The sequence below is a fragment of the Seriola aureovittata genome, chromosome 10 (assembly GCF_021018895.1).
Source record: "Seriola aureovittata isolate HTS-2021-v1 ecotype China chromosome 10, ASM2101889v1, whole genome shotgun sequence".
NCBI classification, from domain to species: domain Eukaryota; kingdom Metazoa; phylum Chordata; class Actinopteri; order Carangiformes; family Carangidae; genus Seriola; species Seriola aureovittata.
The window spans coordinates 19,316,132-19,331,422 of NC_079373.1; the positions used below are offsets into that span (position 1 = coordinate 19,316,132).

Consider the following 15,291-nt stretch of genomic DNA (forward strand, 5'->3'; position numbering starts at 1 on the left):
ATTACTTGATAGGAGATTGGTAGATAAGCTGCTTAAATAACAGGCTACATCACATAATTGCATGTACTGGGACCATATTGATCCAAAACCAATCGGTGACTCCTCTTAGGTTTCTCTCCATTCACTAATAATCAATAAGTCAGGTTTCAGAGCGCACACCACTTCCTACATTTAGATGATGTCATAGAATGAACCGTGCCCCAATAGATCCATTGCTTTTGTGAATGAGGCAAGCAATCCAGGCAGCGAATGCCTCTCACCCTGTGTTTAGTTTGAAATATATATTGACACTGGTTGTGACGTAGTGGCAGTTAGAAAATGTTAATGTGCGCACATGAATGCATGTGTGTGTGGGTTATGCGTGTATGCTTGTGTACACTTGTATGTGTTTGGGTTATTTCTTCATCGACTGTGTGAGAGTGTTTGTGAGAAACATGTCTCTCTGAGGACAGCCATTTTTTTTTTTTTTTGCAACAGCAATGATCTCACCCAGTTGGAGCTCAGGCTGATGTGTCTTGCCTTTTTCAGAGTTCTGACTTTTTGTAATGTGTATTTGTGCGTGTGAGTGTGTGTATGGAGGAGAACATCACTTGGTTGGAGCCAGCTGCCTCCCCAGTGGGTCTAAAGTTTGCGTGTTTCCCACCAAGCTGCAGCACACAGCCAAACCAAAGACAACACTGCCTGCTAGTGTGTAGCTAGGTGGTATGTTAGCTGATGCCAGTTGCGTAGCTTTGTCATGCGTCACGTCAGCTTTGATGTACGCCTGCCAGGGTGAAACGGTTTGACGCTGGCATTCAAACCTCATGTTCTAGTTTTAACAGAGGAAGCTGTGGTGACAGAAAAGAAAGAGAATAATCAAAAAAGGAAAAGAGAGAGAAGAGAAGTGTGGAATATGTACTCATGTTCTACAGATGAAAAGAGAGAGAGTTGGATGAGAGTTTCAAGTGGACAGGAGGTGGTGATAAAAATAACAGCGCATTTTATTCATAGCACACACATTTTGCCGAAGTACTGTAAATCCTGACAGCTAGAAGTTAGAAGCCTGAAATAAAACAAATGCAAAAAAGAAAAAAGAACAGTATAAAAGAGGAAATGAAGGTGTAGGGACATGCAGGTGTGTAATCATCCAATCTGTATGTGGGTCTGTGTATATATGTGTGTGTGGAGTTTGCAGATGTGCGAGACTGCTCCTAATCTTTCCCAGTGCCATCTGCCAGTGTTTTTCGCGGGATTACTAAAGCGTCACACCACTGGGTCAAAGAGATAGAGCAAAAGGAGAAAAAAGGGACACACAAGGAAATGAGATAGAGATGAGGGATGAAGGCACGTGCTGGACGTGACTAGATTTTCTGCGCTAGGAGATGGAGGGCAGCATGATCAGGACATCTGAACTCAAGTGACTTCACTTACGCTCAACAATTAACTTTAACTAATAATGCGGAAACAAGTTCTTAATCAACGGAAAGATTTTGATAATTGGTTTATTGTGTAAGTAATTTCTGCTTGTCTCTGTTTTATGTCATTGTAAATAGAACATCTTTGGGTTTTGAAAGTATGCAGGACATTTTTCACAATTTTCTGACAAACTGATAATGAAAATAATAACAATGATAATAATGCGGAGGTAGTTGTTCATCAGTCAAATGATTTATCCACAAAATGTAATCCAGATACATAGATAAGTATATAGATGTGACCTCTGACCTCCACCTGTCGTGCATCAGCTAAACAGGCTTAGTGAGATTTGAGCTGTTTCACATTCCTCACTACATACTAAAAGTCCAGGTTTTGAATAATGTTGTGCATTCACACTGAAAAGTGGCAAAATTAAGTACACTCAAAGATGTTATGATGCATACTAAATTCACGTAACCTTTAATTGTGGGGTCGTTGGACAGTGTTGTCCCAGATGTGCACATCTGGAAAGAATTAAAGCGCAGAAACAGTTTATGGACACTGAAAAGAATAAAGAATACACTATTCAGTCTGTTTTCATTTCTCTTTCTTTAGTCTCAGTTTCATTTCTGTCTCATTTCTTGTATGAGTGAAAAATATACCACAATGATAAATATATGACGCGTACTGCAGTATTTGTATGTCGTATGTAACTGGGACATAGTTTTGGTTTTCACAGGTTAGCACTCTGAGTCCCACGCTGTCAACCTGCCAGCTCAATGCAAAAGTACACAGGAAAAGACATGACGATGACACACTGATGAGAGGTATTAGGAGATGAAAGGTGCCGCTCTCTCTCTCTCTCTCTCAATTTCTTTTTGCTCGCTCTCTTTTTCTCTCACACACACTCAGAATGCACACAGGAGCTGCTGTGTACCCCGGGGCTTTGATGAGATCAGGTTAGGGTGTGACTGCACAGACAGAGGTACAAAGGTCAATTCAGTTATGTGTCATTCTTCTGTGCAGTTATACAACGGGGCGGCGGCCCCTGTGTGTGTGTGTGCGTGTACATCTGTCTGTGTGTGTGTGCATGTGCGTGTGTGCATGTGTATCAGAGACAAGCTGAAGAGGTGAGGTAATCGTGGGAGGCCAAATCTCACAATGCAGCCGTTCACAGAGACATTCCAATGAGCTACATAAGGAGGTCTGTTTGTGTCAGTGTGTGTTTGTGTGTATGCATGTTTTTGTGTGTCTGTGCGCATGTCTGCATGAATATGTGCATATGAAGTAGTGCGTGCACGCGCATGAGGCAATGTTTGAGAGTGCATGTATGAGAAAAAGAAAAAAGACAAAACAGAAGGAGGAGAGCTATTGAGGAGATGAGGTAATACTGTTCGTTTCATTCTGAATGTCTGTGTGTGTGTGTGTGTGTGTGTGTGTGTGTGTGTGTGTGTGTGTGTGTGTGTGTGTGTGTGTGTAAGCGTTCAATTGGCTACCTTTATTCATGTCTATGCATGAGTGTGTGTGGTCTAAGAGCTCATTCAGTGAGACAGGCCGTCATGCTGACCTGTGCAGTCTCCTCGGAGCTGAAAGTCTTGCTTTATGGTTTCTTCTCCTTGTGGAGCCCAGCAGGAAGTTTCTACATCCCCTGAACCAGTCCGGCAAACACACACACTTGCATGCACACCTGCAGAGCAGTAAAGTTCGAGTGTGTCCTCAATGCTCCGATAGACACAAATCACTGATTTCATGTGATCAGAAACTGCTGAACATGCAGAAAGCATCACTTTGTTGCTTTTCTAAACTTTCTCTACATGAATCTCCTGCATGTGTTCGATGCCCAAAGGTGCTGCCTGCATACCTGCATCTTGAGTTGCTGCCGACAGCGCCATCTCAAGTCCTTTTAGGGTTAGACAGGAACATAAATAAAACTGTAGCTACCTGTGCGATCAGTCGAGCTGTGTAAACAATGTGTGATTGACATTTATTTACTTACTGTTCTCTAGCTCCAGGTGTGTTGTGATTGGCCACAGTGCGGGTCAGAGAGGTTGCACATTAATTATAGTTGTGTGCCTGAGGTCCATGCTCGCCCTTCCTCCATCCATCATCTTTCTTCTTTCGACCATCTCCTTCTCCTGCATCGCTTAACCTTCTAACCTGCCTTTCTGCACCTCCTTGCCCCTTTTCCCTCCTCTGCCTCCTCCCCCATCTGACCTCTCTCCATTACGCTGTGGGGAGCTCCAGCAGATCAATGATTTCATTGAGAAGGAGCCAGTGGTGCCATTAGGAGGTGAGCTCACCTTCCCCGGGGAGATCTGACACATTATTCTCAGTGACCTCGCCTTCTTGTCCATCCCTCCTTCCATCGTTCCTTCAGCCCCTTTACCCCACCCCCACCCCCAATTTCTTCCTCTCTTTCCCCCTCTGTCCTCTTCCTCCTCCTTCTGCCTCTCTTCTGTTTCACGGTGCTGAGAACAGAGCTCTATTTTTAGAGCCCAGACTCCTGTGGTCGTCACATCTGGCGCCAGTGGCCTCGGTGCTCTCACCCTGGCTTGTAGATACACAAACACTCACACATACACACACACACACACACACACACACACACACACACACACACACACACACACACACACACATACATTCGCCCCACCCCAGCCAGCACTGAGGGAGCACAAAGGTCAAAGAAAATGGCCCACAAAAATATCTATGACATCACCTCTCCGCTCTGAAAAGTCGCTGCAGACTTTGAGAAGCCTCGGAGCTGCACAGTGACATAATGCTCTGTTTTCTGCAAACAGTCACTCTGCAGGTATTTAATGAGCTCCCTTTTTAGCCTCACACCTTGATGAGGTATTGTGCAAATGCTTAATTTGCACACACACACACACACACACACACCCCGACAAGCAAGCAAATGCATGCACATATGGACAGACTCACACACTCATACACACACACATAATATGGTAACAGGGCCCAGAGGAGGCCTGTACCGAGTTTTATGTAACAATGTTCTGTTTCTGCCAGTGTTCTCACCCCCTCCCCCGTCTGTCTCATTGGCCTCACATGATGAGCTTGATGTCATTTTCCCCTTCTTTCCCTCAAAACTGGAGAACAAAAACAGGCCAGCGTGTGTGTGTGTATGTGCGTGTGTGTGAGTGTTTGTGTGTGTGTCTCTGTGCACAGTATGATGTGTATGTGTGTGTGTGTTTATGCGTCTGTGCGTGTGTTTATGCGAGCCGTTGCCAAATGTTTCCACCATGATGTGAGCTCACTGCTCTGCTTGCCTCCTGCTCCTCTTCCCCTTCTCCTCCATCACCCAGAGTCCCTCGGTAACTCTGAGGGGCCACACTTTCTCACACACACACACACACACACACACACACACACACATACACACACACACAAATGAAACACAGTCTTACATACATACTTTAGCATGCAAAGGAGGAGGATGACATTTTCTCCCAGATGCACGCATATGAGAGATGTGAAAATTCCAAGTAGTGCAGATGAAGATTAGAGCTCCAGACGACAGTACAGACACACTCAGAAGATATTTAAGCTTAGATCTACTATGTGCAAAGTGAGTGCCATTCTTGCTCTTTTCTAATGGTACTGAACAAACAACATGTACTATTATGTCCTCAAACACATAAGATGTAAAATTTTACTGTTACTTAAGTGATCATAAATCACCACTATCATGTAAAGACAATAAAGTCTTAGTTCTATTGCATAGTTCCCCGAAAATGTCCTTGTGTAATGTGACACTTTCATCTAGAATGTCACAATCAAGTTGATAAAGTATCCAAATAACTGTGAAAGACCAACAATATGATTCATAAAAGCAAAATAACCTTTGATGTCTTTTCTTTCAAGATGCACTTTGCCTGTTTTATGATAAGTAAATGTCGTGGAGAAATGCTGTGGGACGGTGCTTGTACCACAGTGCCCTGAATACCTCAACCATAGTTGTTTAAGCTGTTTTGTGTATACAGTCCATTCACAGTGCATACCTTCTGGCTCCTGCTACATTTGAAATTTATCTAGAGGGCTTTTGAAGATCCCAACCCACCCCTGTCATGCATTCATCCAGCATGGAATAAAAATAGTTTGTTTAAACTGTTACCTAGGCAGTGTCAACACATCAGGTCAACAGGAGCTGAAGTTGAGCAGCGTGTTAACCCAAGCCATTTTTTTTCTCTCTTTCTCTGTGCTCCACCCCCTCAGCACCTCATAACTCGAACCTCACCGTGAATTTGGGCCAAGGGCACGGTAGTTTGGTTGCTGCGCCATCAGTTTACCGCGGCAGCATTTATCCTGATGGCTCTGACACACATGTGGAGTGGAAATTTCCAAAGGCAGAAGAAAAAGGGAAAGGAGTAGCTAACAATTATGCTAGTTTATCCTACTCAGAGCTGGCCTGCTTCCACCAGATTCCATTCATGCTTGGACTGCCCACTGCCACTCCTGTCATACCGTCATTCCCTGGAACAATGGTGGATTCCTGTTTATCGCTGCAGTCTTTGATGCACTTTATCTCTGGCATGCTGTAGCGCTGCTTCCTTATTTACCTATTTGGTTGCCATGTTTTTTTTGGGGGGGGTTTTGTATTTTTTTTTTTTTTTTATGGCTGTTTTAATCAGATTTAGACTGCATCACCTCCATGTGGATGAGGTTGTATTACTTGGCAGCTATTTGAAGTGTGTTACAGTATGAGAAAATCTATTTTAATGTGCTGTTTGCTAATTATTTTCCAAAAAAAGACAGGGGGGATTTTCTTTTCCAGGCTCGCTGGCAGAGGAGTGGACTAGTTGCCTGTAGCAGAGTAGAGACTTTTAATCTTTGGCGGTTTAACACTTTTCCTGGTATGTACACAGACTTGTAACAGAGGTCTTATTACCGTAAATACATGCTGACCACACGCAGACTTTTGGGCTGAACCTCTGGGGGTGCCGCTGCTTCCTGATAAAGGCGGGAGATTTTTCCATCGCCACAGCAACAAGCTAATTTTGGAGTTCCAGGCAGGCCCAAGGCCCCAGATTGAGGAGCGAAGCAGTTTGTGATCATTCCCGGTCCCCCTGAGATCATCCCCTCTTCACACACATAAACACAAACACACTCACAGAGTCTCTCATACACAACCAGATACACACATGCATAGATGAAGGCAGCCTACAGAGAGGCCACTTCCCCTGTTGTGTAACTATTTCCTGTTTCTGATAAAGTGACATCAAGGCTCCCTGAGCTGAAAGAGGGAGACGCCTAGGGATCTCAGCATGTATGTATACAAATGCATGTCTTGAGCATGTGTTTGTTTATTTGGATTTTAAAAGTCAAAAGTCCAACAGCCAGCTTTAAAAATCCTTTTAAAAGCATAATGAAGGCGTTGGCAGGGCACACACAGAAACAGCTTGCCCAGTTCCTCTCCCAGCGTCACGTCATTCCTTCTCTATTGTTCTTCTGTAGCTGTCGGAGTGATGTCACTGTCGGGTTGTGGATGTGACACATTCACACACACGAACACGAACACGCGCACATACACATACACATACACAGTCTCCGTGGCCTGTAATGGCAGGAAAGCCAACCCTGACCGCCGTTGTTGCGATAGCCGCTGTCACCATGTCCTGTACAACCAAATACAGTCACCAGGGTCCAGCACCTTACTTCTCCTGCATGTCCGTGTGTGAGAGGACACAGCTGAGTGGCTAAAAGTTCAGTAATGTGCTTTGTTTGCCTGTTTTTTTTCTGTATTTTTTGGGGGGTTTTTTATGTGCATACGTTTATCTCCAAAAATCTTTTTCATAAACTTTGGATGTTATTTCACTGGAAATTAAGCAGAAATATTATACTTTCAGTTTTTTAGAATAATGATTTGAAAATAATAATTCTTTCCTCAAGCACTAATATCATATGCATTGTAGACAATGGAAAAACCAACACATTTAAAAAACACATTTCATGCCTTAAATTGTGCTATGACTCATGCTGTGTGTGCTGATGAGATAAAAGTTGGTGTGTAAAGAATATTAAGGGAAACTGATCATTTTGCTCAGCCACAGGCACAGACAGACACCCTCCACATTACAGTGAAACACTGTCTGAGACTAAGTCTGAGCTAATTGTGAGACAGGTAGACAAGACACTGAGGTGTGTGTGTGTGTGTGTGTGTGTGTGTGTGTGTGTGTGTGTGTGTGTGCGTGCGTGTGTGCGTGTGTGCGTGTGTAACTAACAGAAGACCAGATGGCGTGGCTTCCAGCACTGAGGACAGTGTGTCTGTCAGCCTGCCTGCTGTGCTGATAGGAGCTAATTAACACTGAACTGATCTGAGACCTGCCTGTCAGTCCGCATGTCGCAGCGTTACAAGCTCATTAAAAACAAGCTGATCCGCTGTCAGCTCCTCTCTGACAGAGCAGCGCCGTTATTACACTGCTACCCTGCGTGTGTCAGACTGGCCAAAGTGTGAGAGACAGTGAGAGAGGCGAGGAGTGTTTCCAGTGTGTTCCTGCCTTCAAGTGCTGCAATGAAACCCTGTGCATCCCAGCTCGAGCCATTAGCATTCAGAATGAAATAACCATCCATTCTGCTCAAGCGAACCTGTGTAGACAAACTCACCTCTGGGGAAATCAGACAAGAGCAGTGTGCACTCACTCTTTTTACACACATACACACCTTATTCATCTTTTCATTCCTGCACACCAATACACGTGGTTCCTGCACACACAATATTTATCCTTTATTACACACACACACACACACACACACACACACACACACACACACATGCACACATACACACACACACACACACACACACACACACACATTACTCATGTACAATCTCAGAAAACAGCTGCGAGCTGTCTCACTCTGGGCTAAAATTAACATTCTCTTTATATGCTCACACTTACACTTATACAAAGTGAATGCACACAAGCTTTATATATGCAGGCTAACACACTGTAGGCACATGCCTGTGGTGGCCAGCAGCATTTCATATTGAAGCTTCACAGTCCCACTTTTTCTCCACAGATACACACACACACACACACACACACACACTGCTGAACATCTCCAACTGGGATTTTTAAGTAGTTCATCTGGTTTATGAGGGCCCGTCTGGTCCTGAAAGCCCCCCTTGGTGTGTTTGATAGCTTACCCTCTTCTCCGCTTTGTGTGTGTGTGTGTCCATGTCTGTGTGTGTGTGTGTGTGTTTGGTGTCTTTGTGTATGTGCTTGAGTGAGTGTATATATTTCTGGGTGTAAACTAATTTCTTGCCAGTGAGACAGATTTACCAGTGCAGTAGCCCTGAGTGCTGAGCTCCTCCAGGGGGTTAAGTTGTTTGCAGGGCAGGGGGTCTGCTGCATGACTGATGCAAGCAAGCCTCCCCTCAGGCAGCGCAGATAGAGACGATACTATCTCATGCATGAGCACAACACACCTCGCTCCTGCCTGATCTTTACATGTAAGAAGCACTTCCCTCCATGTTCCTCTGGTTTCTTCCTCGTCTTCACCCACTCTGCCTTTCTTCTTCAACTTATCTCTTGTCAAAGCTCCTGTTATCTGTCTGGAAATCGGGGTCAGAGGGGAGGATGGAAGTTCTGTTAAAGGTAGGAGGGAAGACACGTGTATTAGGAGAGAGTATTGAAACTTCACTTGAACATCAGTCAGATATCAGTGCAACACAATAACTGAATTTTATCCATTAAAAAATACACCACAGCTCAGTGCATCAGTGTTAAACAGTCTGCATAAATGAAATCGTAGTTTGGAAAGGAAATATCTTATCAAGGAATAAATCAACTATTGATGTTCAATATTCAGCCATAGCATAACAGACACACACACACACACACAAACACAAACACACACACACACACACACACACCCACACACACACACACACACACACACACACACACACAAACAAATTTCCCACCACGCCACTAATGTCCCTTTGCAATATGACCACATCATTTCAGCTCCCATTTCCCTACAGATTAAAATGACCCCCTCTCCCTTCCAGCACCCCCACCCCCCTAATCACCCCCAACTCGCCTCTCCTCTCCTCCAGCGCCTCCCCCACTCTCAATTGCTCCATCCATCCTCCCCTCTCTCTCCCCTTGTGACTACCTCACCCCCCAGGCATGGCAGCTGTGTTCTCCTGTGGGCATTACATCACTGCAAGAGCAGCCTTGTTACTGATCCCCTGACAACCAGCACTATCAACACACACACACACGCACGCATGCACGCACGCGCACGTGTGCACACACTCCAATACGCATGCACGTACAAAGATATAAACACTTGTGCACGGTCACATATGCTTGTGTTTACCCATATTGGTGTAAACAACTGTCTACCAGGTCCTGAACGGCCGCAGTAATGTCCTCTCTATCTTCATCTCACCCATCGCTCATCCTCCTCACACATGGTTACAGCACACACACGCACACACACACACAAAGATGAACTCACACACACATTAACTCACAGTCTACATCAGCCTAACCTGCTCTATCCGGAGAATGACGTCTCTCTTTCCCGTGATATCCTGACAGATGATCTCCGGTGTAGGATGACACTCCTGTCGCTGCCTGTCTCACTGGCGAGGGAAGTAGGGATGGGCCCTGATGAAATATGTTACGCGAAAAACATTTGATTTATTTTATGATGGTAGTGCAAAGTTACCTTGGGGATTTTACTTATAGCAAATATCTACAGTTTTTTTTGTTTGTTTGATTTTTTTTTTTTTAGGAAATATTGTTTGCATTGGTCATTTCAGACTGACGTGATCAGGAAAATAGCATTTTCTTGAAAACTGTGGATACCAGAACCATAAATATGTCACCTGTTCTGGTGCCTCAAATGAGTACATACATTTATATGCACTTATACTTATATGCATTTATACAAATATATATTCATGTATATTATTCAGCATCAATATTGGTAATTGATTAATAAAGTAAATTATTTTTCAAGCAAAAAGGGCAAACATGTATTTCTATCTGCTTAGTTGTGAGGATAGTCTTTGTTTTGTGATAATAAACTCAGTGTATTCAGGTTTAAAACTGTTGGAAGGCTAAAATTAGTAATTTGAATATGTCACATTTTATCAATGAAATGATTAGTCAGTCAAAAAAAAACATGATGTTTAATGACCATCTGGTGGAGCTGAAATCCACAGCGTTTTTAAATGATTATGTCATTACCATGTCTGTTCAGTGAAGTGTTGTGAAAAACTAAAAATGGCTCTTGACTTTGGTTGGAGAAGCTCTGCTAGAAAGAGTTTAATCAGGTTTGTCGGGTTGCAGTTGTCATGAATGAAAAACAAAACTTTAGTCAGTCAACTTTATTTTATCATTGTATAATTGATTTAGAATTGGATTATTATGAGGTTAATAATGTACAAAACGTATGATATAAAGTAAATATTAAGTGTAGTAAGTTGAAGACTTGAAGGCAAAGTTTAAGGGTGTTTACAGTGAAGACATCAGACAACTTCCAGGTCACACCTGTTATTTCAGTGCATGGTACATAATCATTTCGGATGTTTGTATAACAAGTTCACAAACAAAAAACTAGATGCTCCATAAAAAGTAGTTTGAATCCAAACATGACTTTCCTTGTTTTCCCAGCAGTTGTGTAGATCAGATTATAAGTAATGTCTTATATAAAGTCTTCTCTCATTAATCGACCCAACAGCCAAAAGCCTTAACTTTCACTCCTTGTACATGAGCGACCTTCGTTCTCCATTGCTGTTTGCATCATTCACAACACACCTCGTTCGGAGTGGCTGTTCCATGTTGTTCTGGTCTCCGAGGCCCCTTTGGCCTTTCCACACCTTCTTTCTTTCTGTCTTACACCACTATCTCATACTCATCTCCACTTCTCTCCCCGTCTGTTTTGGCTGGTCTCTATGTGTGTGTATGTGTGTGTAAACTGTGTGTCGTCCCAGTAACAAGCCCTCTACCATAAAAGCACGCTCTAAATCTAAGAGATGTCAGGGGGGGGGGGGGGGTGCCCAGGGTGACAGTCCCACCTATTTCTGTCACAGCGGGGCACACATGTGCAGTCAATAAAAAAGGCCTGGCTGTCATTTATAGTGTCTTGGCTGTAATCCTCTAATTAACACACCTACTATTCTGAGCCTTGTTACCCTGCTGAGGACTAGAGGAGGAGGAGAGGGGTATAAAGAGAACAGGGGCATGGTATTTACTTTAGCTCAAAAGAGTTTGACCATTAAAACATCAGCCAGCAGCTACTTTGTTTTGTTGCTGTTGGCTTCCACTGCTGTGGCTTTGCAGGTGTTAGGAAGTCCTGTGTTTCAAAGCTGCTTTATGGCTTCAAGCCACACAGACAGAACAACCAAACCGATGATCGGTGTGTTTGAAGTGTAGTGACCCTGGTTGACCACTGTGGAGTGCCACACCTGCTCCAACCAGCTGCAGCTGTGTGTGCGTGTATGTGTGGGTTGTTTGCTCAGAGTTTGACTAATATCCAGATTTTTCTTCTTCTTTTTTTTTTCTTTTTTTTTACAAAGCCCATCATCACCAAAGTGACCTATTTCCTCTCACTCCCTCTCTCAGTGACCCATAGTTGAACAGAGGGTGACGTAAGGCTGTTCTCACCCGTGTGTGATCATTCAGGGGTCTACAGTGATGAGATGAGGTCAGTCAGTCAGCATGCAGCTGGCCCCCTAACTAGACATCTTGTATAAGCTTATTTGCCTTTTTTTGGAGCAGGGCTCACTGCGCGATGACTTAATTTACTTGAAGCCCATCTGACCTGGTTTGAATGTAATCAGTGTACCGTGATGTCTCAACCTGAGGCTTAGCTGACAGTTTGACAGGACATTTCACTGGCCAGCTCATGGAGGGTACATTTAAAAAAAAAAAAAAAAAAAACAGTGCCAGTTCTTGTTAACGAAAAGTTGATTGACGTGAAAAAACAACTGCCACGCCACAACTTTTTTTGAATGTGCTTGTTGCATGAAAATGTACCGAATATACAAACTGAAATATATTACCCAATGTTCTCAAGGGTAGTTTTGCATTTGTGTCTTTAAAATGTATTTAAAGCAGCTGTACTTGCATAATGACTAGTTAACGTTCAGTTACCATTAAGTCTCCTCCAGCGGTTATGTTAAGTCCAGTGCTGCTTTGTTTCCATAGCTGGACTTGTGGCCTACATGTTTGTCATTCCATAGTAAAGTACCAGGAGTCTGTGGCCTGTCAAACGGTTGATGGCTGCCAACCACAAGCTTGTTTGGTCTTCTCATCATCTCTAGTCTTCCCTTCCACTTTTGTCTGCTTTCGTATCTTTTTTTTCCACTTCTCCTCGGCTTCACTTTCTCTCTCTCTCCTCTCCCCTCCTGTCTACCTTTTCATCCTCAACGACGAGAACACAGTGTCCAAACACGGGCGCGTTGGACATGAACCAGTACAGGAAACGTGGTGAAGTCACACACATTCCCTCACCTTCAGAGACAAATCAGTTTTCAACACACTGACACAGTCTTAATCCACCCCTGTAGTAGGTTTAATGTGCTCAGAGGCTACAGTACATTTAAGGCAATCCACCTAATGTAGCTATTTAGCTTCTGCTCACTGATATAATGTATACTTTTAAAGTACTTTTAGAGTAATACTTCTAAGATTTACAATTTATAGATTGAAAAGATAGTCAGTTTTGATACCATAATATGACCAATTCGAAAAACATTATTCTGTGTCTTATGTATTAGTTATTGCTTTCAAACATTCAAGTTCACAAACTCAGGAAACACGCAAACATCATTCTTCATATTAAGAAACATAATGCCATACACGTCAACAACACAAGTCTCTTTTTATAAGCCAAGCATTTTACTTCTCTGTAATTAACAGCACAGAGACTAACCCGTCTTGCAGCAGCATGTATGTATCTGTTAAACAGCCTGATAGCTGTGTCTTAGCCTCCATCCTTCCCTGATAGAGCCCTGCTTTGCAGCTAGGCCCCTGAGGTGGCCGCATTTTTGTTGGGTGAGTAAGGAATGTGGTTACATGCCTTAGACATTAGCTATGACGGAGCCCTGGCTCCACAAGAGAGGGAGGGTGCAAGGGAGGTAGCAGAGGAGGGAGGGAGGGAGGGAGGGAGGGAGGGCAGAGTCTGAGCTCACGGCAAGTGAGCTCATTCACCCCCAGAGCTCTAGGAGAGAGTGCAGCTCCGTCATCCTCTTTGCACTGAGAGAGAGAGAGAAAGAGAGAGAGAGAGAGAGAGAGCACGGGGAGGAGGGAGAGAGAGGGAGGAGTGTAAGCTAGCGGCTGAGCGAATGAGAGACGGGGAGAGTGAAGCAGCACAACAATAGTGGGCTACTCTTCTGGCTGTGGACTCACAGAGACAGAGAGAGGGCTCAGAGAGACACACAGACGCTCTGTAAACCAGCTGCAGGCACATTACAGCTGGCGTTTGCATACAGGCAGTACAGGCTACTCACTTTGGTTTTTTCCTCTTGCTCTCTCTGTGGCGACCATTCTTCACAAAACCACAGAATTGCTAAATATTGACACAGGAGCATTTTAGGAATTTTTGTGGTGATTGCATGGGATTTTGTTCATAGGTGGACTTGAGGAGTGTGTCCATAGACATTTTGGACTAGTTTTTCTTGTACTGGGTCAATTCTCTGACTGGACGCTGGAACAGCTGACGTTGACCAGAGTGGACTTGGGCGCCAGCAGGAGTTTTGTCAACTTGGGATTTTCACACTCAGACTGAGGGCTCACCTCTGTCAGAACATTTCCATCTGTGTGTTTATGTGTGTGTGTGCGCGTGCGTGAGACAAGACTGTGTTCTGGGGGATGCCTCTGGATGTGGTGATTGCCCCAGCGGAGGACTGTTTTTGGCCGGACCTGCAGGACACAGACATGAGGCTGAAGATCAGGGTCCGCCGAATGAAGGAGGGGAGAGAGCTACGAGGTGTGTATCCACCTGGACACAGAGGAGGAGAAGTGCATGTGGTCAAGTTAATGCGAGTATGAAAATATTAATTTCTGAGGATGTAGACCTTTGTGAACAGAGGGCCATCATACATAGTGAAGGTGCACAGATGATTTAATATTGATTTTAGGGATGTAAGCACAGAACTGTACTTGCTGGGGATTCGGCTATGAAATACACCATTGTTGAATGCAGGTATAGAAAATGTGGGGGAAAGCCCCTGATAACGGTTTGTGCACTGCAGATGAGTACAAAGGCACAGTGGGCTCTCAGGTATTGAGGTATTCCAGTCCAGGCATGCTGCAAATGAAAGATAGATGTGAAGTGAATTTTAAGGACGTGTACTGGATCAATAGTGAGATTTACTGCCACAGCAGGTGAAAAGAATACATCACAGGGACCCAGGCAAAGCCACTAATTGTTTTCCCACCTTTTTTGTTTATGCAGTTAATTTGTTTAGAGAGACAGCATAGGAAGAAGGAGGATTAAGAGGATGACATCATGAAAAAGAGAAGCGATGAAGAGGAAAGAGAGGAGAAAAAAAGAGCGGGGGGGGGGGCTAGGGGGTATGACCCATGGTATGACATAGTGTTCATGCTCTCTCAGCCTGTGGTCATTGAAATGTAAAACGATCACAAAGGCTCTTTCTCTTTCTCTTTCTTCTCCTCTGCTCTTGGCTTTTCTCTCTCTCCCCTGGTCACTCTCTTCTGCAGAATGGTGTCTTGTGGAGATTATGTTATCAATATGTGTGCAGTGTGCACTGCAGGTGTTTAAAGTAACACCTTTTCACACAGAGTGATGAAGCAATGCACAGCAATGGGGCTGGAGATAGATCCTTTATACACACCGACACACTTACCTGCATATTACACAAAATGTCAAATCAGCCATTCATTCATTAAA

At 43.9% G+C, this 15,291-nt stretch overlaps 1 protein-coding gene across 5 annotated transcripts in view; it reads left to right on the top strand.

Moving 5' to 3' along the window:
- The window catches only part of dusp8a (dual specificity phosphatase 8a), a 44,189-nt gene that overhangs the window by 18,912 nt on the left and 9,986 nt on the right, over window positions 1–15,291 (top strand). Inside the window, exon 1 of one of the 5 annotated variants that reach the window (XM_056386918.1) lies at window positions 13,606–14,367. The exons of the other annotated variants lie outside the window; for them this stretch is intronic. Within the exon in view, the coding sequence (XP_056242893.1) occupies window positions 14,250–14,367 (118 nt within the window). The 5' untranslated portion in view covers window positions 13,606–14,249. Of the gene's footprint in view, window positions 1–13,605; window positions 14,368–15,291 lie in introns of those variants that run through there. 5 annotated transcript variants of the gene reach the window in all.